The sequence below is a fragment of the Vombatus ursinus genome, unplaced genomic scaffold, assembly GCF_900497805.2.
Source record: "Vombatus ursinus unplaced genomic scaffold, bare-nosed wombat genome assembly UNPS02014812.1, whole genome shotgun sequence".
Lineage (NCBI taxonomy): Eukaryota > Metazoa > Chordata > Mammalia > Diprotodontia > Vombatidae > Vombatus > Vombatus ursinus.
In genome coordinates, this window is record NW_020954590.1 from 57,655,729 (window position 1) to 57,682,240 (window position 26,512).

Consider the following 26,512-nt stretch of genomic DNA (forward strand, 5'->3'; position numbering starts at 1 on the left):
CTTTCTTCTAAAAAACCTTCCTTGATCAATCAACTACCTATTACTACTTCTTTATTCTGTATTACTTTATCAATTTGTGCAAGAAATCTGTATTTATAAGGCACAAACTGTCATTAGATTGCGTTTTCTATTTGTTTGATATATCTAAGTCCTATCACCCCAACTAGACAGAAGATAGGAATTCTTTTCTATGTCGTTTCACCACTCCTCAGCAACGTGTTGTACAAAATATACACTGAATAAATGCTCACTGAATGAATAAAATAATAAATGGAATTTTAATTACAAAATTTAATTCAGTTTCATCATGAAAATTCCCAGATGGATAGAAGATGATAATTAGGAAAAATTAAAAAGAAAAAAAATTAAAAACAAGTATGAACCATAGAGTAAATAGAAACTTCATCAGTTTCACAGCCTAATCTATGGTCTATCTTATATCAAATGAACATTTATCTTAATAAAAAAGCTAGAATTATAATGAACTACATATTAGATGAACTACATATTAGAAAAATGGGAGTTCCATTAAATTACCTAACAACATTCTTTTGTGATTTGGAACATGTACATAAAGAATGCACCTCAAATCACAAAGATATCTAGTTAAATGATCCATTTAGTATGAAATTACTTATGTTTATCATGATGACAAGAGTAGTGACAATTTCAGTAAAAAAAAAAATCACTTAAGGTTGGTCTTGTGACAAAATAATTGGCCAATCAAATTTTTCAGAATTAACCCTGTTCTTTCCATTACTTCTGGTTGCCAGGACTTGCTTGTCCTCACTATTACATCTTCACTATTGTTCTAATGCTGTATGGACAGTGTTAATATCTCGTGAGTATCACTGTTGCAAACAACGTGGGTATATTTAAATGTAAGAGTCTTTAAAAAACATTAAACTAAGTTGACCATTCTTAAGCTAGTGCCTTTCTAACACAGATTGTGAGTGACTTTTCTTCCATAACAATAATACAATCCAAAGCTGTTTCTCTTTGGTCTGTATGTAGTCACAAGAAGGGTTTGAGTTTCCATTTTTTTTCATAGTGCTACAATGAGTAAACACTTTATTACTATTATTTGAAATTTTAGCATTAGGTATTTTTTGGGGTGACACTCAAATTTATTCAAGTGGAAAAGAAAAAATTCAAAGCAGTCACCAGATCCAAAATTAGCAATTTATTCAGAACGCTGGGGTCAGAGGTGTATCATTTATGTTCTGGTACACAATACAGAGGCAAAGCTGTTGTCAGAAGACTCTCCAGTTTAAAAGCTTTTTTTTTTTTGTTTTTGTTTTTTTTTTTAAACACACACTTAGTAGTGCCACCAGTGTCAGGCCACCCCTTTCTTTTTTTGGTACAAATTATGTAAAACATTTGTGCTAAGAACTTTTCTCCCTCCCCAAACAAAAAAAAAATTTAAAATTAAAATTAAAAATAAAATTAAAATTAAAAAATTAAAAATTGAGTATTCTAACTACAGCTCAACAATTGAATCAAATGTCACTTGTTTTAAACCTGTTTTGTAAATATTTTATCCATAACGAAAGATATAAACATGCAAAAACCTGAATCCATAGTCCAAATAATACATACACATGTTCTGAAGTTTTGCACTTCTCCATAGACTATGCCAATAAAACATTATGTACACATACGATTTTTACAGTGAAGTGGAAAAAAATACAAGAAATTAAAAAAAGTGTACATGGATTAAGACCAAAATGTGTCTAACATTCTAGCTTAGGAAAAAATTCAATTCTGCTACAAATCGGTGATATGAAAACTCCCTTTATTTGCAACCAGCTGCGTAAGTTTTAGAATTTTAGTGAAAAAAAAAATCTAAAGTCTAAAACTAGAAGTAATGTACATTTTTCAAGCTCATGGTCTCCTCCCCCAAGGTAATAAAAGCATTCCATGAGGTTTTTCTTTTTTTTTTTTTTAATTCTGTATTTTAATAAAAGCAAATGCAATGTAACAAAAGCATGTTGAAGCATATCATGGTTTAACTTACTCCTTCCACCCCAACATATTTTGTCTCTTTTACTTATTTCAGAAATCAGTACCATTAAAGCCTTAAACATAAAACTAATTCCGATCTGAAAAAGGTACAAAAAGGCACATAAAATCCCAGTGCTTCTGTACTGTAAAATTCAAGTGTAACTGAGCTCAATATTTTTTTTCCAAACAGTATTGGATCACTGATATTCCCACTGAGCCCCAATGGGTTTGCAGCCTATGCCAAAGCCTTCAGCAAGCACTTGTGCTAGTAGACTACAAGGTTAAAGCCTAGCTTCTGTATGCTTTTTTTTTGTTTGTTTTGTTTTTTTTGGGAATATCAGTTGAAATGTTTGTACTTGTCCAAAAACCAAGTTCATTCTGTAGTTCAGTCATCACCGCCGCCGTACATATCGGCAAGTTTCTTGAAGCGTGGACCCCAGTCATTTAGGTAATCATAGTCCTGCTCACCACCACTACTTGAAGAGTTAAGGGAGCTCAAAGATCCAGCAGTGGAACCACTGCCTTCATAGTCAAAGACTAGCAGGGAGTCATATGGTGGAGCTGTGGGGTCGTTGTCAGCAGCTTTGAGTCCCTGAGAGAGACAGAGAGACAGAGGGAAGAAAGATAAATATGAAGTTACACATCTCTAAAATGGTTTAATATCAACATAGCAACATCAATATCATAATCATATTCCTTTGACATCAACATAATATTGATGTTTTCTTTTGACAATATCAATTGTTAAAAGACGATTGATATTGTCAAAACACATTATCTATCAATTGTCAAGACATTATCAATATCACATTCAATTCCATTTGTGAAATTTGTATTTTCCAGGTGTCAGGTGAAAACTACCACCTTTTTCAAAATAATTGCTTCATGCTGATGTTAAAAATTAGGCATCTTTGTTATTTCTTTAAAATATGTAGAACAACTACTTCTTATTTACCCCTCCTAGTTCAATTTGTCCAAAAAAAAAAATCTAAAATATCAGCCTCAATTAGGAAATCCAGCCTCAGTGCTCTAGTGGCAAAGTCACTTAACTTCTTCCTCAGTTTCCTCAAATGAGGATGATAATAATAGCACTTCTCTCCCAGGACTGGGAGAATCAAATGAGATAATATTTGTAAAGTACTTAGCATAGTGCCTGGAACATAGTGGTAAAAAGTGACTAGGGAAGCTGAGATAAGGCATTGCAGAAAAGAAAACAATTGTATAGTGGGGCATTTGTTTTAAGTAGGCATTTAAATATTAATTAATTAGAGCAGGATTTTTACCAAAATATTTGTTTATTGAACAATTTTTTTTTCTTAATTTCTAATTAGGCCAAAAGAAAATTGTGAAATGGATCCTCTAAAATGTACATTGAGCTGACTTTAGTCTCCCTCCTTTCTGCTTAACCCAGAGCAATACTACTATGCCCTTGAATTTTAGGGAAAATATGTATATTCAGTTCCCAAGAAAAATAAGGAAGGAATAAAGAAGAAAAAACACATCATTTGCTCTACTTTGTACCACAACCAGGAGATGACCTCTTTTTTCTCATTTGGGTCTTGGTTGGCTGCTGCTGATGTTTCTTATCTCCATGTCTTCCATGGTAATGAATTATGTAACTGAGTTCCATATTTTTCACAATTAAAGAGAAACTGAAATAATCTAAAGTTTATCATTTTTAATCCTTAAACAGTCTTACTTCTACAATTATTCTGTGAGCAATAGTGTATTTATCCTAACCTCACTTTTCCAAAATATAGCCTTGTCTAACATTTTTAAGAAAATCATCAATCCATTCCTTTTTTAAATATCATTTTTTTTGAGAACTCGCCAATTTGTTTATTTGTAAGATCAACTAAGGAGGAAGAGTGAAAGAGAAAATTAATGGAAGAACTCAAACCCTGGGAGACTGATCTTGATCATATATAAAATTATCTGAACCTAAGGCATTTAAAAAGTAACTATAATTTAAAATACAAATATTTGTAGATTTAAGTATCTTTACATGAATACACAAGTACATACATATTTGTAAGTTTCATAACGATACACGAGCCACAAACTGAAAAAGTATATGTTTATGTATGTGTACATACATAAACATATTTACATAATATAAAAACTTTCCCTAATGGTTATACACACACACACACACACACACACACAAAACCTTATAGAATGAGTTTTAATTCTAATGATATTGTCCCACATGTCCCTATTTCATCTCCTATCTACGTGTCTCTGTGTCAGGATCATATTCCTTGAAATGTCCACCCTCTGAACAAAGGCATTTGTAGATAATAAGCAGCAACAGTCTGGTCTCAGGCAAACAGAACAGAGAAGTATCCACTACTGATTTTCTAGTAGTCTCTAGAGATCTCTTTCCAAGCTCCCCAAACATCTAATTTAAGCACAACTTTTCTGCAGAGTAGATGACAGCACTGTCCATAATACAAAGTATATGAGTAGCTAGTGGTACAGTGGATAGAGTGCTGGGTCTAAAATTAGAAAGAGCCGAGTTCAAATCCAGCCTCAGTGCTCAATGGGTAAAGTGACTTAACTTCTTCCTCAGTTTCCTCAACTGTAAAATGAGGATGATAATAATAGCACTTGCCTCCCAGGATTGGGAGGACCAAATGAAATAGTATTTGTCAAGTGCTTAGCATAGTGCCTAGAACATAGTAGATGCTTAATATACACTTCCTTCCTTCCTTGAAGTATAATAACAAGCTTATAGTGAAAATTGTTATGTTACAAAGAACTGTCTAAATGTACTGAGCAAAATGTAATTTCTCAATAGCATATTGAATCCCCAGCTCCTGGCATAGTACCTTTCACACAGCAGGTATTTAATAAATGCTTATAGAATTGAATCCTTTGAGAAAAGAGCTTTTATAAAATTGGAGATTAACATTTCTTTCTAAGCAAGCAATCTATAAACTGACCATACATGGCTAAAAAAGCAGTCCTGAACAAGAGGCAAAACAAATCTGGGAAATTCTTGATAATATGAAGGATGAGGCCTCTGATCACCAAAGGAAACAATGATGTGTTTTGGTTCTAAGTAAAACCAGCTGAACTGCTGGATCCCTCTGACTAAAAGTGAACTTTTTGTCTTCTTCAAACTCCTGACATCAGGGCTTCCCTCAGGCATTTTTACAATTTTCTTTGTAGTGTTGCTGTGTAGCTAGTATTTTTCTTTGCCTCCTGGTGCTCTTTGCTCCCCAATATTCTTTCTTTGCTTCAATTAAAGCACATAATTTGCTAATTTCTGACTCCATGACATTCTACCGTGTGGATTACTTCCCAGCTCTCTCCACCAAGCCATATATGGCAATAGAATTACCTCCTCCAAATATGTCTTTTCCAATTAGTTTTACTCTAGAGCAGGCTTGCACAACCTGCAGTACGTAGGCCGCTTGTGGCATACCAAAGGATTTCGGGCAGCCCGTGAAAAATGTATAGGAAATCTATTGGCATGCTGCAGGATTTGCAGGTATGCTCCATAGCTACCTCTCCACAACCCCTCAGTATTTAGTGAATTGTTTGAACATGAATACTTGAGAGTAAATATAAAAACCAGTATCAAATTAGAACAATAGATAAAGATGGTATTGAGACTGTGCAATTATAATGGCTCAAATATGGTAGAATTTTTGAAAACGTGTTGACTGAAAAAAAGGAACTGGCCATTTTTTAAAAAAAAGTTTTATTAATGTCTTTTAATTTTATATTAGTCATTTCCAGATATACACCTATAACCACACCCTCTCTCCCCAACACACACATACAAAAGAATGAGGCCTTGTTGGTAGCAAAGAAAAAAATTAAGATGGCTACAAAAAACCAACCAACACATTAATTGTGCCTGACTGCATTTGCTATATTACATATTCACAGTCTCTCTCCTTTCCAACAAAAGAAGAAAGAAGCATTTTCTCCTCTCTTCTTTTGCATCAAGACTGGTCATTAAAATTACCTGTGATCAACTTCATTTGGTTATTCTCTTCATTTACATCATTATAGCCATTGGGTCTATTTGTTTTCCTTTCTTCTTAATTTGCTCTGTATCATTTCCTACAGATCTTTCCCTATTTCTCTAAATTCTTCATATTTGACATTTATTATGATACAACAACATTCAATTACATTACCATACCAACATTTATTTTTTGTCATTCCCCAATTCATGAACATCTGTTTTGTTTTTAGGTATCTGCTAAGACAGGAAGTACTTCTCTGAATACTTCTGGCTATATGGGGCCTTTCAATGACCTCATTGGGGCATATGCTTAGCAGTGGGATCTTTGGGTCAGAGTATAAAGAATGAAGTCATTTTTTTTTTACGCCACATAATTCTGAATTGTTTGCCAGAATGGTTTGATCATTTTATGTCTACGTTTAAGTGTATTCATATTTCCGTTTTTCTGCAGCCCTTTAAATACTGAACACTTAAGTCTTTTTTTTATCTTAGCTACTTTGAGGGGTGTAAGGTAAAATGTAGGGTAGTTTCAACTTGCTTGTTTATACTCTTGATTCTGATCTCTTGTCATTACTATGTTATTAGTGACTTGCAGTTCATTTTCTATAATTGCTAATGGTTTGCAAATCTTTTTTTTGAAAAGACTTTGTTCATATCTTGTAATCATTTATCTACTGATGAATGGTACTTGTATTAATTAGACATAAAACTTGGAAATATCTCATGGATGGATTTTTACTCAAGTGAGTGTTATCTTTTTGTTTGTGTAAAAGCTTCTGAATTTCATGGAACCAAATTTGTCTGTTTAATCTTATGTGACGTCCCTTTTTTCCTTAAAAGTTCTTCACTTTATCATAATTGCATTTTAAACGACCTAACCTTTTATATTTAGGACAAGTAGCCATTTGAAACTTTAACAAACAACAACAATAACAGTTTCTTTTTCTTCCTCATTCCTTCTCCTTCTTCATTTTTCCCCTTCTTCATCATCAAAATGTTTCCAGTTTTTTTCCAGTAGTTTATGCCAAATGTTGTGTCTTCCCCAAGTAGTTTATGTTTTGGGGTTTAATGAACACTAGGTTATGCCTATACTACCTTCAAGCATAATATAGTTTCCTGGACTATATTCTGATAGGATCACCGTAATTCCAATTTTCTTTTCAATGTCTCATTTTTATTCTTTACATGCCTTTAATCTTAAGTTGTCTCAGTTACAACAATTTTTTTTCTTATCCATTGTCATTTTCTCTCATTCTATTGGATTGTTAATCCATTTACATATGGTTATGCTTGTTAGGATTATATTTTCTACCATTTATTTCTTTTATAATGATTTTTATCTCCTCTTTGAAGTTACCACTTTGTCGCTAATTTGACAGCAGACTCAGCTCTGCTATCCATTCCTGTTTACTCATCCTATCTCCCGACTCCTACCTCTTTTTGACTCTTCCTTTTCTCTATCCAGATAAGTGTGGTTCAAAATCCTTCCTTCATTGTCTAACCTCATAACTTATGTAATGCTCTTGAAGGGCCCTTTCTCAAGAAGCCTTCCTTTACTTTGAACCCCTTTCTGTCTCTCTTTTTTTTGGGGCCTATTCTAAATGTGTTGTATTTTTATTCTCTTTTATTCTATCATGAAAGGCTATGTCCTATTATTCTATGCTAGTGAGTTCACAGTCCCTTCCCTCTTCTTTCTTGTTATATGCATGTTTATTTTATGGCATCCCTCATTCTTAGAAATATCAACTCATGAAAGGGGCAGGAAAGTGTGTGGGGGTGTGTGTGTGTGGAGGGTCACTTTTTATCCTGAGTCATGAGGTTTAAGACCTACTGCCCTTACTGTGATCATTCAACTTTTCCTAAGGTCAATACATCCAACTTTGGAACTTATATTCACCCTACTGCTCTGGGAGCTGGCAACCCCTGGGGATCCATACATCCCTTCTTCTGGGATGTTTGATGCAGTCCTGGAAAGCACAAACATTAATCAAGAGAAGACATCCATTAATCAAGAGAAGATTCCCACCCCACCCCAGCCCCAGACAAAGCCCATTATCAGCCCCTTCTTCCCTTCTTTCCATTGAAGAATGGAAATATTCTTTATTTGGACCCTTTCAATTGCCATTCTCACCTATTACTCTTACCCATACTATCCCAAGCCCTTTCCCAAGATTTTAGAGAAGATTACAAAATGACTGCTTTCTGTTCACCTTCAGGCACAGTGCGAGCACATAAACAGATCCTTTATTTTCTGTCTCCCCTTTTTACATTCAAAAGACGTCTATTATTATATTGTGAACTCCTTGTTTTTTTGAATATCCTAACCCAATATTTTCTTTTATTTCTCATGGCTATGGTATAATCCTGGGCTAATCAAATGATTTCCCTTCATAGCTGAAGGTTTTTTCCCTGGTAGCTTACAAAATATATTATATTGCACTAAATTCTATAATTAGCCAAAAGATGCCACAGAGTTTTAACCGTATAGCATTTGAATCTAGCAGCAATCCATGGATGTGACTAATTAGTACTTGATCTTCTGTAGTCTGGGCCATATTTTTTTATTTTATCTTGCAGTGAGGAAACAACCATCACAGTGGCTAAAGAACTGGCTCTGAAACCAGACAGTTGTGTATTCAAGACCTATCTTTGACACATACTTTGTGACCCTGGTGAATTCACTTAACCTCACAGCAATCTAGGCACCTCTCTCAGACTAAGATTGCAAAGGAGATATTGACCTGCATAGAAAGTTGTCTCTCTCCTTCCCCCATTCCAGGTCAAGCGCTATCCGGAGCCCTATTTCTTGTAGCAGACTGTTTAAGTTTTAATATTTGACCATATGTCTGGGAAACTAATGACCCTTAAGTTAACTCTGTGTGCCTGACCTTCAAAATCAGCAGCTTTGGCTTATAGAATATTTATGTGTACTTTCAAAATGATCTGTAGCTCCTCTTTGATCATCCCCCCCAACTTCTGAATTTCTGAGTTTCAAATCTGCATCTCTTTTTGAGAGCCCCGACTACTTTGGAGAGATTGCTTATTATGTTTTCTAAGTTGTTCTTTCATTTATTTGTTACTAGTTTTCTTACCCAATGTTTATGCTAGTATCTTCTCTTAAAAGAATTATTTTTCTTTTGATTCTGGGGTTTCTATTTTTTTGTTCTATGATTTCATGGATATCTACAGAATTCTCTTTCTTTAGGGATTTTTGTTTGCTTTTCTTCAAAGTATATAATACTTATAAAATTTTGACCATTTGGGGGAAACTCTTACTCATCTGTCTCTCTCTGAGTTTCACTATTGGTTTATCTGCTTGGGAGCAAGGATTGCATCTAGTATCTCTTGAACTTTTCTTTTTTTTAAAAGCATTTGCCTTGTATTCCTAACGTCTTGGCTCTCTCATCCTGTCTCCCTGTTTGGCTATATATCTTTGCACAGCTGTGACTGGAATTTTTCTCCTTCAGATTCCTTGAATTGAGACAGCTAGGTGGCACAGTGGATACAGTGTTGGCCAGGAGGCAGGAAGAACTGAGTTCCAATCTAGCCTCAGACACTAGCTGTGAGACCCTGGGCAAGTCACTTAACACTCTTTGCCCCAGCTTCGTAATATGTAAAATACTTCGGAAAAGGAAATGGCAAACCACTTCAGTATCTTTGCCACAAAAACTTTCCAAAAAGGGGTCACGAAGAGTTGGACATGACTGAAAATGACTAAATGACAAACACACAGCTTCCTTGAGTTGGGGGACCCTGGAATTTGGGTGGGCCTGTTACCTCAATAATTTCCATGAAAACACTGACCAGAGCTAAGTTTCCATCCTTCTTCCCTTGAGAACAGAAGTGCCTTCCTCCTCTAGCTGGCTCTGTACTGCTCATCCTCTCCCTGCCCTCCCCATTTTATTTCCTTTCCTTTGTGTGGCTAGAAAACAATATTGTTTTCTTCCTCTTAGGAGGTATGGGTGCTACAGGCTGAGTCACTGGGGGTTGACAGAAAGCAACACACTATGTTTATGACTGGGGCACAGGATGTGCTATAGGTGAGGTAGATTAGTGAGGGCTTTACATATTTCAGTTTTCCATTCTACTTGGCTTTATGTTGCTTCATGTTTCCCATCTTTTTGGTTCAATTTTAATTATTCTAGATTATGTCATGTATTTCCTCCTTTTTGGATTATTAGTTTGGAGAAGTTATGTTAACTAGCAGTCCACTCTCTTGTTGATTATGTGACTGATCACCAATTTTTAAAGTGTAACCAATGTAAAAACAATTGCCATAATGAAGAGAACAAGAGTACCCATAAATAGCCAGCATTTAAAAAGTTGGTATTTATCTAGCACTTTACATATATTATTACTTTTCAACTCTGAGAGGTATGTGTTGGTATTATCGCTGTTTTACAGATAAGGAAACTGAGGCTAAGACAGGTTAAGTGATTTCCCCAGAGTCACACAACTAGTAAGTGTCTGAAGCTATATTTGAACTTAGGTCTTCTTGACTGTAAAGTCAACACTATCCACTGGGACACCTAGCTACCCAGAAATTGCTTAAGCCAGTAAAAACGAATTCCTTGTAAAGGCAAAACATGACAGCCAAAGGAACTGTATGCTGAACAAGCTAACTTGCATAAAATTACACAGAAAGATGATGAGGGATTAAAAGTAGTATTACCTCAGATGAGAACAAAATGAATAGTTAAAAAAAAAATCCTGCATAAAGCTTGATGTGGGACTCATATAAACCACGGTATCCTGAGGGTGTTCTAGAAGAAACTTGGAATAGGACAACAAACAGATGTGAAATGAAATTGATCTGCTATCATTTCTTTAGCAGCCTATTCTTAGCACTTAATGGCAAAGAAATGATCACATATGGATTCTAATATTTCAATACCTGATGTGCTGCTATAAAAAGAAATGGAAATGAGACTCAAGAAAATGAAGACAAGGAAAGTTTCTGAATGTGAATAACTTTATAAAAGAAAAAATATCTGTTGGAAGAGAAACAATTTAAAAAGTATTCAGGGATCATTTTTCAAGGTAATTCTAAGAGGGAGTATATAAAAAAAAACTTATAAAAGATTGTAAAAGATGGTTGCTCCCCAAAAGGCATCTGAAAAGATATAGGCACAGATTGACAAAAATGCCTACTTTCTCACCTCTGTGAAATCTTTATGAGAATGTTCTATTCGGTACATGCACTGAGGAAATCTTTGAAGGAAATAAGATGGGAACAAATAAGCTTTCATAAATTATTTTCCACAGTAGTTCATTTTTTCACAGTAACTCACATTTCTGAAAAGGATAGAGTATATCAAACAGTACTGGGTGGTTTTTTTTTGTGGTTTCAAAAATGTATTTAATTTTATTAGAGCAAAAGAAAAACAAAGTATTTCTTTTCCATCAAGACATTTCCCATTTGTTGTAAGTTCATGTGAGATTCTACGAAAGATGTACTCTCATCTATCTCTAACAGTCTCCTGTTATCGAAACAACTTTGATCACTGATCTTTTGATTATGATATCAAATGAAAAATAAAACAGGCAAACACGAACTGACCTAAAGGTATTTCCCTATATTTTGATGACTACACTACAGACCTTCTCCATGAGCTCCAGGGCCACTCAAAAGAAACCCACTTCACAGAACACACAGGTGAATGGAGAATGTCTATTGCCGAGGTCATGCAGAAAATGTATAACCTATTGAGTTAGTTCTTCACATACACATTTGAAATTCTATTTGTAGAATGAACCCAAAATTGAACAGGAAGAACAGAGGGCTGGAATGTACCTGAGATCTTTCAAATGGCTCTATGTTATTTTCACCTCCAAAACCAGACCTTTGAAACATTGTTTTTACTGAGAGCGGTGATTTCATTTGTGTATGATGCTCTTGGTAAAGAACCCCCTCTACCAATGTAGACCAGAACCTTCTGTGCAACTTAAGAGTCTTAGTTGTCTGGTTTACTGAAAGGTTAAATGACTTGCCCAAGGCCACACAGCCAATATGTATCAGATACAACTTGAACCCAAGTTGTACTGACTCCAAGACAATCTCTGTATCCACTATACCACAGTGCCTCTCTTATTAATGTTAGCATTCTCCTGGTATTGCTAAATGGTTATGAATTCTGAAACAGTGATCTCAAGAAAATAAAAATTATAGGTCATTTAAATGGTTATGGAAAGACATATACATGCATATATACATACACACATTATGCATACAAGCATATTTATGTGCGTATATATATATGTGTGTGTATATATATGTGTGTGTATAGATATGTATGAAAAAGTATATGGATGTATATATAGATGTCCATGTGTGTATATATACAGAGATAGGAGGGTAGGTTGGGAGCATGTGGAAGCTCAGTGCGGCAAAGGACCTTAGAGATCATTTTGTTGAATCAACTACCTATTTTTCTTTTTTTTGTTTTACAGATAAGGAAACTGGGTTGTTGTGCATTGCCAAAGGTGACCTGAATCAAAGTTATATAAAAGGCATAACTGAGGCTATGCATAGCTATAACATGAGGTAGATAGGTTAGGCACTGACAGCGTAGGGTTTAACAGATGAACAATCTGTTCATTTGTAAAATATTACTCCTTTCAAAGGAAGGCCTCCAATATGGTAGGTGAATCCTCTGTGGAGGATTATGGAAAGGCATGGGCAAGAAAAGTCCAGAATGAGATATAGGTTATTAGTTTTATCAGTGAGCAAAGTTCACCCCACTGTGATCGTGGTCCTCCCCTCCCGAAAAAAAAATCCCAAACAATTATAATACTCAAGGGAAAGAGGCCCAAGTGGAGCTGGAATAGGAAATAGTTGGATTCTTTTGCTACAGAAGAGAAAATACACAGTCTCTTTTGATCCTTAAATGTATATGAAAGCTTAGTCTGGCTACTAGTGTAGAGCTAAAAGCAAACCCAAATAATCTAGGTCAGAATGAAGCAACAAGTGAGTCTGTAAAATTGCCATGCATCAAATAGGCCAAGGCTCTGGGTGGTCCAAAGTGGATCTGGACCTTGTGACTCTCCACTCATAAGGAAAGGGGCTCATACCATTGGGGGATGAATCAATCTTAAGAGTGAGCTAAAAGAAACCACTTCATAGGAACAGCCAGTCAGAAGAGATAGATGGAAAGGGAAAGAGAAAGAAAGAGATGACTAGGAAGAAGAGACAGACAAAAAGAGATAGACAGAGAGACAGACAGATACACATACACATAGACACAGACACACACGCCCATACACATGCAGAGACAGAAAGAGACAGAAGTTTCCAGGGGCCAGAAGAAAACTCCACAACAGGGTTCATGGAAACAAATTCCTGAAACTTGGGAGGGGACAACTGTGGAATTAGTTTTAAAAATATTCTTTCTCAGTAAGAGTTTGGGGCCTGAATAGACAGAAGGCACCTTTTTTTATAGACCATGGAGAGTAGGTCATGGTTAAGTAATCCATAAAGATTGAGGTGGGTAGGAAGGGGGAGGATTGATGGTGGAAAGGACTCCCTTAAGCCTCAGACTTCAGTACTTTTAACTAGGAGGATGGGAGTGTAAGTAATGGGGAGTGACAGCTTTGATAAGCCAAATGGGAGGAAAAAAGTTACTGTCAAGGCTGTGGCTGAGGGGAAAGAAGCTGGGCAGGAGGGAGCTAATGAGCGTAGGCTGAGAACTATGCTATGTAGTAATTATAACTATAGTTATAGTTTTAGCTTATAGTTATAATGAGTAACTATAAGCATATCTGCGACCTGCAACTCTGTAAACCTTTCATCTATTACTATAGCTTCCTCTCATTTCCCATTACAAACATCTTACACGTTGGTGTGCTACTAGTGAAGAGCTAAGAAAAAGGTTGAGGGAAAGTAAGAAACAGATGTTTTTTTTTCCTCTTGCAGAGCAAGTTTCTATGAATTAGGGAACCCTGGAAATCCTGAGAGAGTTATGGCAGCTCTAAACCTGAAGGGATCACTACAGAGCTGAGACGAGGGATTTTTAAGAAAGAATATTTTTTAAACAATGAATGTAATTACAGCGCTTTTGTAGATGTGACAAAAAAATCTATGAGAATACTGGAAATAAAAATAATGGAATTACAGGGTTCCAGAGCACTGCTGCACTCTGTGGCACCAAAGGAACAAAAAAGAATTTACCCCTGAGTCAGACAAGTCTGCAATTAAAAAAAGAAATAGTTTAATTTACTCTGGGAAAGTATTATGTGACTTTGGATGAACTGCTGCTACTGCTGAAAATCACTCTACATACAGAGGTCTGAATGTATGTGTGCCTTGTGTGCAGAGATGTGCTAATGCAGAGTCTGTAAAAATCACATACAACTGAATGTAAGATACTAGTAACATATTTTTAAGAGGTGATACTAGAATTCCTATTTATTTCAACAAGAGAATTTTGTATTGTTGGTCTAAGCACAAAAACTTTATTCAGCCTTCTACACAAATTACATAACCTTATCTAGCATGTGTTCTTTGATGTGGTTTAGAATCCAGGTTTAAAACAAAAGGTAACCTTTTCATATCACTGTGGAATTTTACTGGTGGTCACTAACTTAAGATGAGCTAAATTCTTCTTCCCCTTTCCCACACACTCTGAAAATCATAAATTTCTACTTCTATTAAAGAAATCACAGCATTCTAGAGCTATAAGGATTCCTAGAGACTGTCCAATCCTCTCATTTTACAGAAGCACCTGAGGCCCAGAGTGGCTAAGTGATCTGTCCAAGATTTAGCAGTCAGCTACTGACTGGGAGGGCTTGGATGAAACTCGAACTTTTGATGCCAGGGTTCTGTGTACTGTATCAGAGTTGCTTCTCAATGTTATAATCTAAGGCACATAACTAATTATAAGTTGCTAACTGTAATGACAATGTTTTCCCTATAATTTCAAAGTTAAGTTCAGCTATTTTCAAACACAAGTATTAAAGTTTTACTAGTAGGAGGAAAAGATGAAATTGTCATGTAGGGTTCAGTATAGAAAGTTTTATCCAGGCAAAATTACTATAAACTGGCAAAATATTTGTAAAGTATTTGCTGAAAGTTTGTACTTTAATAAAAATATACGATTTAAAAACAAAAGGGTTATAAAATATACTCTTAGGAGGTTAACAAAAAATGTTGCACTAAGAGAAAATAAATTTGTATCAGCTTCCCCTATATTCTGAAAGTCATTCTCTAAAATTTCAAAGTAAAATGAATGTCAACTAATAATACCGAAAAAAAATGCTTGTTTCACTTTATATATTTATTACATCGCAAACAATACACTACCTCAAGATTCATGATTACATGTCCAATTAAGCACACTATGCAATACTCTTACAAACATATCTACAAAATCACTATAATTATAATCATTATCATAATGTTCTTCCTTTGCTAGACCGTACTAGATTATAGCAGCTAGGTGACATAAAGTGCCAGGCCTAGAATCAGGAAGACCTGAGTTCAAATCCAGCCTCAGATACTTAATAGCTGTGTGACTCTGGGAAAGTCACTTTACACTGTTTGCCTCAGTTTCCTCATCTGTAAAATGAGCTGGAGAAGGAAATGGCAAAGCCACTCCAGTATCTTTGCCAGGAAAACCTCAAATGGGGTCAGGAAGAGTTGGACACAACTGAAACCACTGAACAAACTAAATTAAATCATTTAAGTCACAGGTGAATAAATATGTAGCCATTTTCAGATGACTCACTTCTATGGATGCCTTCAACAAATCACTAACATTTATCTATTCATTTACGCAGGCAAGAAAAATCAACAAATATGAAAGGCTGTTTCTAGAATCATCTAAAGGAAGCTGAGAAGGATTCTGACTTCAAAAAGGTTTGTTAAATAGACAGTCCCCTACTAATAATGGGTTCGTCAGCATTTTAAAAATCTGTTCAGTAAAAAACAACTCTATAAAAGCTAGTTAAATTCCAAGGTTAGACGATTTAATGGATAACGTATCTGAAGCACTAATAGTATTGTTCCAATTAGGACTAGTCGTAATGTATTCCATTACGTTGAGGAGGAAATTAAATTCAACTTCAGATTGCATAGTTGATCATACAGATAGGTTGTACTATTAGCCCCTGTAACTTATGTCTACATACCTATGCCTAAGACCTTTTATATTCTAAATTTTTAAAAATGCATTATTTTCCCTTTAATTCACTGGAAACATTATTTCATAATAACCCATCAGATATATTAAAAAAGCCTAAGGAAAAGCCTCTCATGTTCTAGATGGATCCAGCGAAGTGGCAGAGTGGATAGATCTCTGCCTGGAATCAGGTAGACCTGAGTTCAAATCTGCCCTCAGACCAAATTTTTCACATTTCATTGGTAATTCACCTAAATCATGCCATACTTCTCTCTATTCATCATGTTCACTGTGTTTCACAGTATAATAATATTCTACTACATTCATGTAACACCACTGTTGTAGTCTTTTCTCAGTCAATGGGCATCTACTTTGTTTCTAGTTCTTTGCTAACTCATAAAAAAGGGGGGCTATAAATATATTAGTGTACATAGGGTCTTACTTTTTGTTATTGATCTCTCTAGGGTATGTACCTAGCAACAGAATCATTGATTTAAAGAATATGAATATTTCAGTCACTTTCTTTGGGCAATTCTAGACTGCTTTTCGAGAATGGTTGTACTAATTCACAGCTCCATCAACAATGAATGACTAGGCCTGTCTTTTCACAATGTCTCCAAAAGGGACTATTTCTTTTGTTATCTTCACTAATTTGCTAGATGTGAAGTGAAGCCTTAGCATTGTTTTGATTTGCATTCTTGAATTATTAATGATCTGGGGCATCCTTTCATATGACTGTTAATGATGTGCAATTATCTCTTGAGAAATATGCTTTGACTACTTATCTATAGGACAATGGCTTCTTGCCCTGAAATTCTAACAGATTAATTTAGAGTTGACTGCATTCACCTAAATTTAAGTTTTCCTACACACCTTAAGTACAAAAGATAGAAGAACTCTTGGTTAGTAGTGAAAGGAAAAAAAAAATTTTCATAGTGAAAATCAGATCTGTTATATTCAATGAAAACTAGTCCCCTCTCACACAGGTTCTTAAAACTCCTCAAATAAACTTTTAAGTATTTATGCACCTATATACCAGTTAATTTGCCTGCTCTTCTCACTAATCTTATTTGATGGGACTTTGTTCTTTTTGCAAGTACAAATTTCTACTATCCTTAGAATTTGAAGGGTGATATGTAAGAAACTCAAAATGAACATCTCTCATTAAATTAATCTGTGCTAATATGACAATTTTGTTAGTCCATGACTTGGAATCTAGGGAATTCTTGGAGATCCTGCAACTAGGACTGATATCATATTGTAACTGTAATCAATACAATGTATGAGAGGGAACTGATCTTTTCTTAACCTATTTTTATTAAATTAGACGGCTATTACTAAATCAATATGTTTTTCCTCTTTAAAGAAATCCATGATTTATTTTTTTTTTTGTATAGGTAGCCCCAGGTCAATGCAAATCACATTCTTCTAAACCTTAGTAGACAGTTTTATGACTTGCTATGGCTCCCCAAAATATCATCACATTGTTAATGAGTCTCTCCAAATTCAGGTTGCTTTTTGGATGAAAGATATATAGGCTATTCCTAGGACTGTACTCTAAGCTTTTATAGTTCATAATCTTACTATCATAGCCTGTAAGAACTCAAAGTCCTTAAAGTTGAGGACTTTTGTGAAGGTTGTGTTTGCTTCTAACAAAAGATAAACTTATGAAATTAAGTTACTAATAAACTATGAGATTGAATTCCTAACCTTCAGTAGCCCAGACATCTTAGTTTTACATAAAAGAAAGTTCCTAAGGAAGTGTTACCTCATTAATGAAATCACCGATGTCCCCAGGATGAGGAGCCGCTGATCTGACTGGATACTGAGGTTCTGCGTGAATGGGCCTCTCATCTAGTCGTCTGATCCCAACAGGTTTGATTGCATCAGGTTCCACTGTGTCAGGTTGCTGGAGCTGGCTTAAATCATAGTCCTGAAAAACACAAAATCAAAAAGGCATGTCCATTGAGATTTTAAGAAACATATAGATAAAAAAATTCAAGATGCAAAATGGAAACCTTTATCCTACATATACCAGCAACTCATAAAAATGACTGAAACTTAGCATAATGGAAAACCCGCTACTATGATTTCTCCATGTTATGATTAAATATTTCTTTCACACAGCTCCTTCTTCTGTGTTTTTCATTTCCACGGTCTGTGCCCCATCTGCTTTACAATGTTGCTCATCAATTTTCCACTAGGAAACAGCAGAGATATGAGGTAGCAAGCACTATGAAATGACTAAAACTGCCTAGAAAATATAGATGTAGAGTACAAGGCAAAGATTCTAATAGGGTCTAGTCAAGTTTCGCACCTTCCGCCCCCCCCAATAACAAATAGGACTAGCCCTCTCTAAGGCAAAAACAGGTACAAAATACAATGTAATTTAAATTCTTCTTTAAGTATTATGAATTTATGTACATTATTGTGAAATTGCAGATAAATTTATCACAAAATGTTATTATTTGTATAGGAACCAATATGTTTACTAAATATTCTATTTCATCAGGACATAATGTGGGTTTTGCCATATCTTACATTTGTTGTCAAACCTTACACTTTCAGGGGAGAATATATTAATTCTCATTTTGTTTAAGACTAAAATTGACTGTGTTCAGTTTACAGTTATGCCTTTTATAACCCAATGGCTTAGATTTTCTATGGGCTAAGGGCTTTATACAAGAAAGTACCCAAATCCTCCTCTTAGTCAACCACACACTTTAATTTGTCAGAAAAATTGACTGTTTTGTCTCATAAAATCTAAGCCAAGACCTGTGAAGAAAACAGAAGCAGCATAGATGGGTGTCTCAGCATCCCCTTCAGTTTCTATTTCAGCAGCCAAATGAATACACAGGTAAATCAACTGCCAGCAACATAAAGCTTCACCAATATTTTAGTCTTAAGCAAATATTTTCAGTGTTCAAACCAGAACACTATAATACTGCAAAATGTTATGTCTAGGACATCACAGAATCATCCTCCTGACTTTGGATATTTCCAGAATGTGCAGAAATTCAGTTGTATATGGACACTATTCAAGTGTCCATATCCAATCTAGCCTGAAAATTTTTCACAAGACCATTAAGATGAAAAAAATTACAAGAGATACAATGACAGTCTTTATGCTTCCAACTCTAATACACATAAATTCCTGTCTCTCAGCATACATGCTCATACATAAATCCTATTCTACTTGGGAAAATGAGGTCATACTTTCTGGACTCCTCCATATCTCAAAACTCTGTGACTTCTTTACTCTTATTTTCCTTCTCTGATCCAATCTCTGATAGCTAGATGACCCACTTCCTAGACAAGGTCAATCTCTCTACTCCTGCCCTTTCATCAAGAAGTTCTACTTTAGGAAACTTGATCTATCATCAAATTCTCTATCATTTTCATTTTCTCACTCACATACACATTCTCTCTGATGCTCAAACTTTCTCTTTTGCTTTCTGTCTTCCTCTTCATGGACACACAAATACACATTCTTTCACTCTCTCTTACCCCTTTATGCTATTTTCTCATCCAGTATCTTTCCTCCATTTCATTGTTAAACTTATAGAAGTTGTCTATACTCACTGCCTCCACTTTCTAACTGTCCTTTTACCCCTCAACCCACCACAATCTGATAACACTACCAAGCTAATGAAACTGCTTCCTCAACTTAGTGTCTATAGACTACAGTTCCCTAAACACTGTTGTTGTTCAGAATGAACAAGTCATGTTTGACATTTCATGACCCCATTTGGGATTTTCTTGACAAAGATACTGAAGTGGTTTGCCATTTCCTTCTCCAGCTTATCTTACAGAAGAGAAAACTGAAGCAAATAGGATTAAGTGCCTTGTCCAGGGTCACAGAGATAGTAAATGTCTGAGGCCTCATTTAAATTCAGGTCTTCCTGCCTCCAAGTCTAGTGCTCTATCCACTGTGCCACCTAGCTGCCCCAGTAGGCCCTTAATAATGTTTGTTGAATTGAACCCATTAAATGTCAAATATGGTCTTCTTTTTTCAGTTCTTATTCTCCTTCACCTTTATGCACCACTTGACACTCGTACTCATTGAAAAGGTTAAAAGGATCTATTGCATCTACAACATACTGTCCCTTCCACATTGTGGTGGTTAGGAGTGTGGCATCCCCATGATCTGGAAAATTTGTGTAAAATGTGTATAGAGCCTTAAGATTTTTTTGTTTTTAATAAATTAACCTATTTGGTTCTCACAATAACTGAGGTAAAAGGACATGATAATATCTTCCCAACACAAAAGATGAGAAAACTGAGACACAAACATCTGAGAAGTTCAGATGTTTGTTAACTGTCAGAGCCAAAACCTGAATCCAGGTCTTCCGATACCTAGTCAAGAATATATTCCATTACAACAGGAATGCCTCTCATTACACAAGACAGGATTTAGTCTAGAGACATTTGTAATGCACACAATTGATTCAATTCTTTCCAATATATATTTTATTTCATAACTATAAAGAATACTTTATGTAACTGCCAAATGTATGGGACAACAAATGAAGATTTTCCTACAACTGGGAAATTTCTCCTAAAGTACACAGAGGGCAGGGTCATTGTTTTCTGGATTACCTGCTGTGTGCCTAGCACTGTATAGGAAGTGCTCAAAAAATAATTATCAATAACTATTTGATTGTGCCAATAATGATTCACTGACTTTTAAATATCACAATCTGTGCTGTTACTGATGTTTGATGAACAAGCATGACTAATTTAAAAAGCTGACTTAATCAAACTGCACTATAGAAAGTTAGAAACCAGGACAGACTATATTCTTTATACTCCTTATGCTATAGTTTTCTTACATTGACCTCAAATATGAGATACAAAATTTTACTTCCAGAAAAGCATTACTCAGGCCTTAGCTACATAGCTATATATATATATATTTTGATTCTATACCCATCCATCCTTACTCTGTCCTCTGGTAAAGCCCCACCCTACACTCAAGTTTCTATCTCATGAAAGGTGGTCAACCTACTTGAACCTCTTAATTTACAAAGTTTTAAAATCATATGATGTTAAACATACACTATTCAAGAAAACACAAATGGCAATATGCAGGGTAAGAATTATATACAGAATTACAGGGAAAACAGAGCCCTCAAGAGTTCATCAAGTCCATGGCTTCGCTCCCAAGGAAAATTGTCATAACAAAACTGTCCAACATTTCTTGCCTAGTTTATAAAAAAAATCTTTGGAGATAGTTGAATGCCTTAAAATATTCTTGGGCATATGGTGCAATGCCTTGCAACCTTCACAACTGGTTTAAATTCCTTAAAATCATTCTTTTTGAATGAAAGCTTCAGTAAAAATAAGTAGTCTAGATTAATGAAAAGAACACTAAATTCAGAATCAGAAATCCTGAGACCAAGTCCTTGCATTACCTTTTACATGGCCCATTGTTAATGTAACCTTACTAAGTCTCAGCTTCTTCATCTATAAAATGAGTTTAAGGATAATTGTATTATCTGTCTGTCTGAAATAAAGCACTTTGTAAACTTGATAGTGCTAAAGGATTCGATTTACTACATGAGTTAGTATTAACTAATACTCAGAATGTATGAATGAATGAAAAGCACTTATTAAGTCCATACAATGCCAAGCCCTTGGATAAATTCTGGGGATACAAATACAAAAGGGAGACAGTCCCTGAAGCACAAAGTAGTGACTTGCCCAGGGTGATATGTCACCTCCTTATTTTTCAAAAATTAAAAAAAAATTATTTTTCCCAATTACATGTAAAGATAATTTTTAACATTCATTATGAGTTCCAAATTTTCTCTCTTCCTCTTTTACCTTCCCTCTCCCTGAGATAGAAAGCAATTTGATATGGTTTATATATATTTAATCATGCAAAATATATTTCCATATTTGTCATGTTGTGAAAGAAGATACAGATGCAAAGAAGAAAAAAATAAAGTGAAAGTAATATGCTTTGATATGCATTCAGACTCCAATCAGTTCTTTCTCTGGATGTGAATAGCACTTTTCATCACAAATCCTTTGGAAATATCTTGATCACTGTATTGCTGAGAATAGCTAAATCATTGTACATTATTGTTGTTAATATGTACAATATTCTCCTGGTTCTGCTCACTTCACTTTACATCAGTTCATGTAAGTCTTTCCAGGTTTTTCTGAAATCATCTTGCTCGTCATTTCTTATAATACAATAGTATTCCATTACAATCATACCACAGCTTGTTCAGTCCTTCCCCAATTGATGAGGATCCCCTCAATTTCCAATGTTTTTGCCACCACAAGAAGAGATGCTACAAATATTTTTGTACAAAGAGGTCCTTTCCCCCCTTTCTTTTTCCTTTGGGATACCTTCCTTATTTTATGAGGCAAAATGACCCTTTTTTAAAAAAAAAAAGAATTGATGGGAAAGTTTTTAAGGCAGTTTGGCAAAGTTTAGACAAATCTTAAATATCAATGTAAGTTTAAAATAAGTATGTAATTTGAATATAAAAGAGTCTTACCATAAGAAATCAGATATGAACTAGATAAGTACCTTTCACAACTATATCATAACTATATTATGTCCTCCCCCAGGCAAGTTGATAAGATGAGAATTCACAGACCTTGGTTGGATGTGGGGTTGAATCTAACTCCCATGGAGTTTGATATGCTGCCCTAGCCCTTGGATTAGGAGACATAGGAAATTTTGATTGATGCTCAGCAGGTCTGGCTGCTTCTTGATATCTGGCCTAATGAGAGTCAGAAAGATAGACTCTTTTTTCTTTATTTTTAAACATTTAAAAAATTTTGAGTTTCAAATTCTCTCTCTCTCTCTAGCCCCTCCCCCACCTATTGAGAAGGCAAGTAATAGGATATCCATCATACATGTAAAGTCATGCAAAATATATTTCCATATTAGCCATGTTACCAAAAAACAAAACAACCCCCTCCCCCAAGAAAAAAACAAACAAACCAAAAACCTGAGTGAAAAAAGTACGTTTCAATGTGCACTCAAAGTTCATCAGTTCTCTCTCTGTAAGTGGACAGCATTTTTCAGTCCTTTGGGACTGCTCTGGATCACTATAATGATTAAAGCAGCTAAGTCTTTCACAGCTGAACATTGTTAGAATACTGTTGTTCTATGTACAATGTTCTCCTGGTTTTAATCATTTAACTGTGCATTAGTTCACATAAACCCTCCCAGGTTTTTCTGAAACCACCCCCCTCATTATGTCTTATAGCACAGCTACCTCTCCTGTGAACTATACATATTCAGTGTATGAAACAGGCAACCCTTTCAAGTCCTCTTCCTCTTCATATGGTCTTCTAGAACAGAGGGCCGAGGGGGGGGGGGGTATCTTTCTTCCTCTACTCCATGAACAGAAAATGGAAACTTTCATGAGAAGCACATGGCAAGTGAACTATGCTTGTCCAGGATAGCTTGAGAAGGGAATTTCTGAACTTCTAGTTCCTAGCTGTCTTTCTCTTCTTTTGTGTCCTTTTTTGACCATATTGTCAGACATTAATGATTCTGATAAAAGGTATTTCCAACTTTGTGGATTGTACCTTGTGGTTAATCCTTCTCATTTCTAGCTCCATAATACCTTATCTTCATTTACATGGCCCCCACACCAACTCAGACCCTTGCTACCTCTCAATTGGACTCAACTCTCAATAATCTAACATTATAGTAGTTTCCTAATTGGTCTCCCTGCCTCAAGTCTCTTCCTCTTTCAATTTCCACTCAGTTGTCAAAGTAATGCTCTTAAAGGACATCTTATCATGATATTCCCTTGCTTAATAAGCATCAGTGGATCCCCACTATACAAATCTCTCCATCTTGCATTAAGTCCTTCATAGCTGGTTCTAAATGACCTTTCCCACCTTATTATATAATAACTGCCCCTTACGCACTCTTCCTTCTAGCCAAATTATCCTTCCTGCAGTCCCTCACACATGATACAACATTTTCCATCTCTAAGCTTTCGCACAGACTGTTTCCCATGCCTAGGATGGATTCCTCCTTACCTTTACATCTTAGAAATCCTAGTTTCTTTCAAAGTTTAACTTAATTGTCACCTACTATATGAGGCCTGTCCAGAACCCTCAGCTACCAGTGCCTCCTCCTTAAATTTAGTTTGTGTATTTAGTTTGTGTATACTTGTATGTGTCTGGGTTCTATGCTTTTCCCACCTGCAGAATGTGAGATTCTTGACAGCACAGACTGTGACAATTAAAAGGTTCAAGAAACATAGTTTCTGGGTAATTTAATCACTTTACTAATAGAGCCAAAACATTATTAATAAAAGGATGGTCAATTTGGCCATCTTTCTTAGACCAAAGACAATCATGGTGATGGGCTCACAGTTTATATACTCTTTAAAGAGTAGGTGTTCAATGAGGGGCCGAGAGTGAGATGTCATCCTTGGACAGAGAAACTATCTCTCTATACCCAAGCCAGCCCCAGCCCGGGGAATGTAAACAAAAAGATCTGTCTCCTCTGTTGTCTCCCAAGCTAGAATAGAAAAGAATGGACTTCCCCATCTTAGATTAAATTCCTTATGAGGTTGGGTGGGGTCTGACCAAGATTGAGGAGAATTAATTCCATCTCATTATCAGTAATGTCCTTTAAGAGATCAAAATTTTAAAATCAAGACTTTAGAAGAAGGTATCTGAATCTCCCCAAATTATTGGTTATTGATAATCATTTCTCTCAGACTATCTCACTGTTACCTTTATTTTCCCAAAGACTAGAAAAGTGCCTGGCATATAGAAGGTACTTAATAAATGCTTCTTGTTTGTTTTACTTGAGAGTTCCCAAGAGAATGAGATTGTCAAAAGTTCCTGAGTTTGAGAGTCCAGCATTGGACTCTCAGAAGGTGATTTCCTCATTGGCATACAATATGGAGAAGAAAGAAGACTGTCCAGAAGCTGGAATTTCTTTCTTCTCCATACTGTCACCACATGGCAGGATATTGGGACCATGTCAATCTTCCATGATGTCACTGAGAGTTGTTTGGACACTGCAGGGACAAGGTGAGTGGAAATAATTTGTTTACCATTCCCATAGAATGTTTACCATTCTCAACATGTAGTTACTGTTTCCTAGTAAATCCAATGGGCTATTAGAGTGTTTTAGTTTCAGTGTGTGTCCATGGGCTATGGTGAGCTCTTTCAGTCTTTTCCATTTCCTGTGCTACAGGACATCAAAAGCTGCCCCATACTCAATACCCATATTGTACACTTAGTACCTTTACAGGCAGGAACTCCTGCTACCCACATTTGAAAGCCCTAGAAATGAGCTATACCTAAGCTTTATTTTATATATTGTCCCTGTATGGTGAGGGCACAAACCAAAAGCCTGTGTGGTCAATCCCCCATGATTGAACCAGGTCTGTGGGAACTCATGTTCTTAGGTAACCCTGGACCACACAAAACACTAATCCAAACAAAGGATAAAGGAGATCATAAAAATTAAAATAAATCATCTTGGCTACATAAAATTTAAAAGCCTTTGCATGAATAAAATCAATGAAGACAATTAGAGAAGAAACCATATGGCAGGAAAATCCTTTCATAAAATATCATCAATAAAAGCCTGGTACAAAAAAAATACAAGGAATTGACATAATTATGAGACCAGGAGTCATTGCCCAATAAATTTTCAAAGGATATGGTTGACCCATTGCTCAACAGATAAAAATGATTAAAGGAAATGATTACATTTTCAAAAGAAGAATTATAAACTACAAATGACCACATAAAAACATTGTGCCAAATCACTAATAGTAAGAGAAGGAATAGACATTGGATCTGTATAGGAACATTTTAGGTGAGGAAATTCTATCAATGCATGTCTCCAGCTTCCCTACAAGTCTCTGGGTTGCTTAGACTTCTGAGAGATTAAACCATTGATTTGTCCAGGCTGACAGAACCATTACTGAGAATAGCTCTCTAGTCACTATGTCATGCTACCTCTAGATGGAGAAATATAAAACAACGCTTAGATTTAAGGTTACCTCATGCAAAATGGGCAGAATAAAAAGAGAATAATTAATACAGAAAGAACCGTGAGGAGATAGGCATATTAATGCATTCATGCTGAAGCTATTAAGCATTGTTACCTTCCTAAAATCCATTTTGTTATGACACAAAAAAAAGTGACAACTTTATAGTCTATAATTCAATAATGCCACTCCTGGGCAAATACTTTAAGGAAGTCAAAGACAGAAACAAACCTTCAATACCAATCAAAATATTCAAAGTAGCACCCTTTGTGTTATCAAAGAACTGGAAATAAATTTGATGCCTATCAGGGAATGGAAGAAAAACAACAAAAATTACGCTACATAAATGTAATGTTCCATAAGGAATTACACAAATGAGCAAATAAGTAAGAAATATGGTAAAATTTGTATAG

General features: G+C 35.4%; 1 protein-coding gene across 1 annotated transcript in view; it reads right to left on the reverse strand.

Annotated features, from left to right (window-relative positions):
* Positions 1–1,168: 1,168 nt before the first annotated feature.
* The window catches only part of LOC114054298 (cadherin-2), a 251,301-nt gene continuing 225,957 nt past the window's right edge, over positions 1,169–26,512 (reverse strand). Inside the window, exons 15-16 of the mRNA XM_027877504.1 lie at positions 17,870–18,034; positions 1,169–2,596 (exon numbers count right to left, since the gene is read on the reverse strand). Of these exons, the coding sequence (XP_027733305.1) occupies positions 2,390–2,596; positions 17,870–18,034 (372 nt within the window). The 3' untranslated portion in view covers positions 1,169–2,389. The remainder of the gene's footprint in view (positions 2,597–17,869; positions 18,035–26,512) is intronic.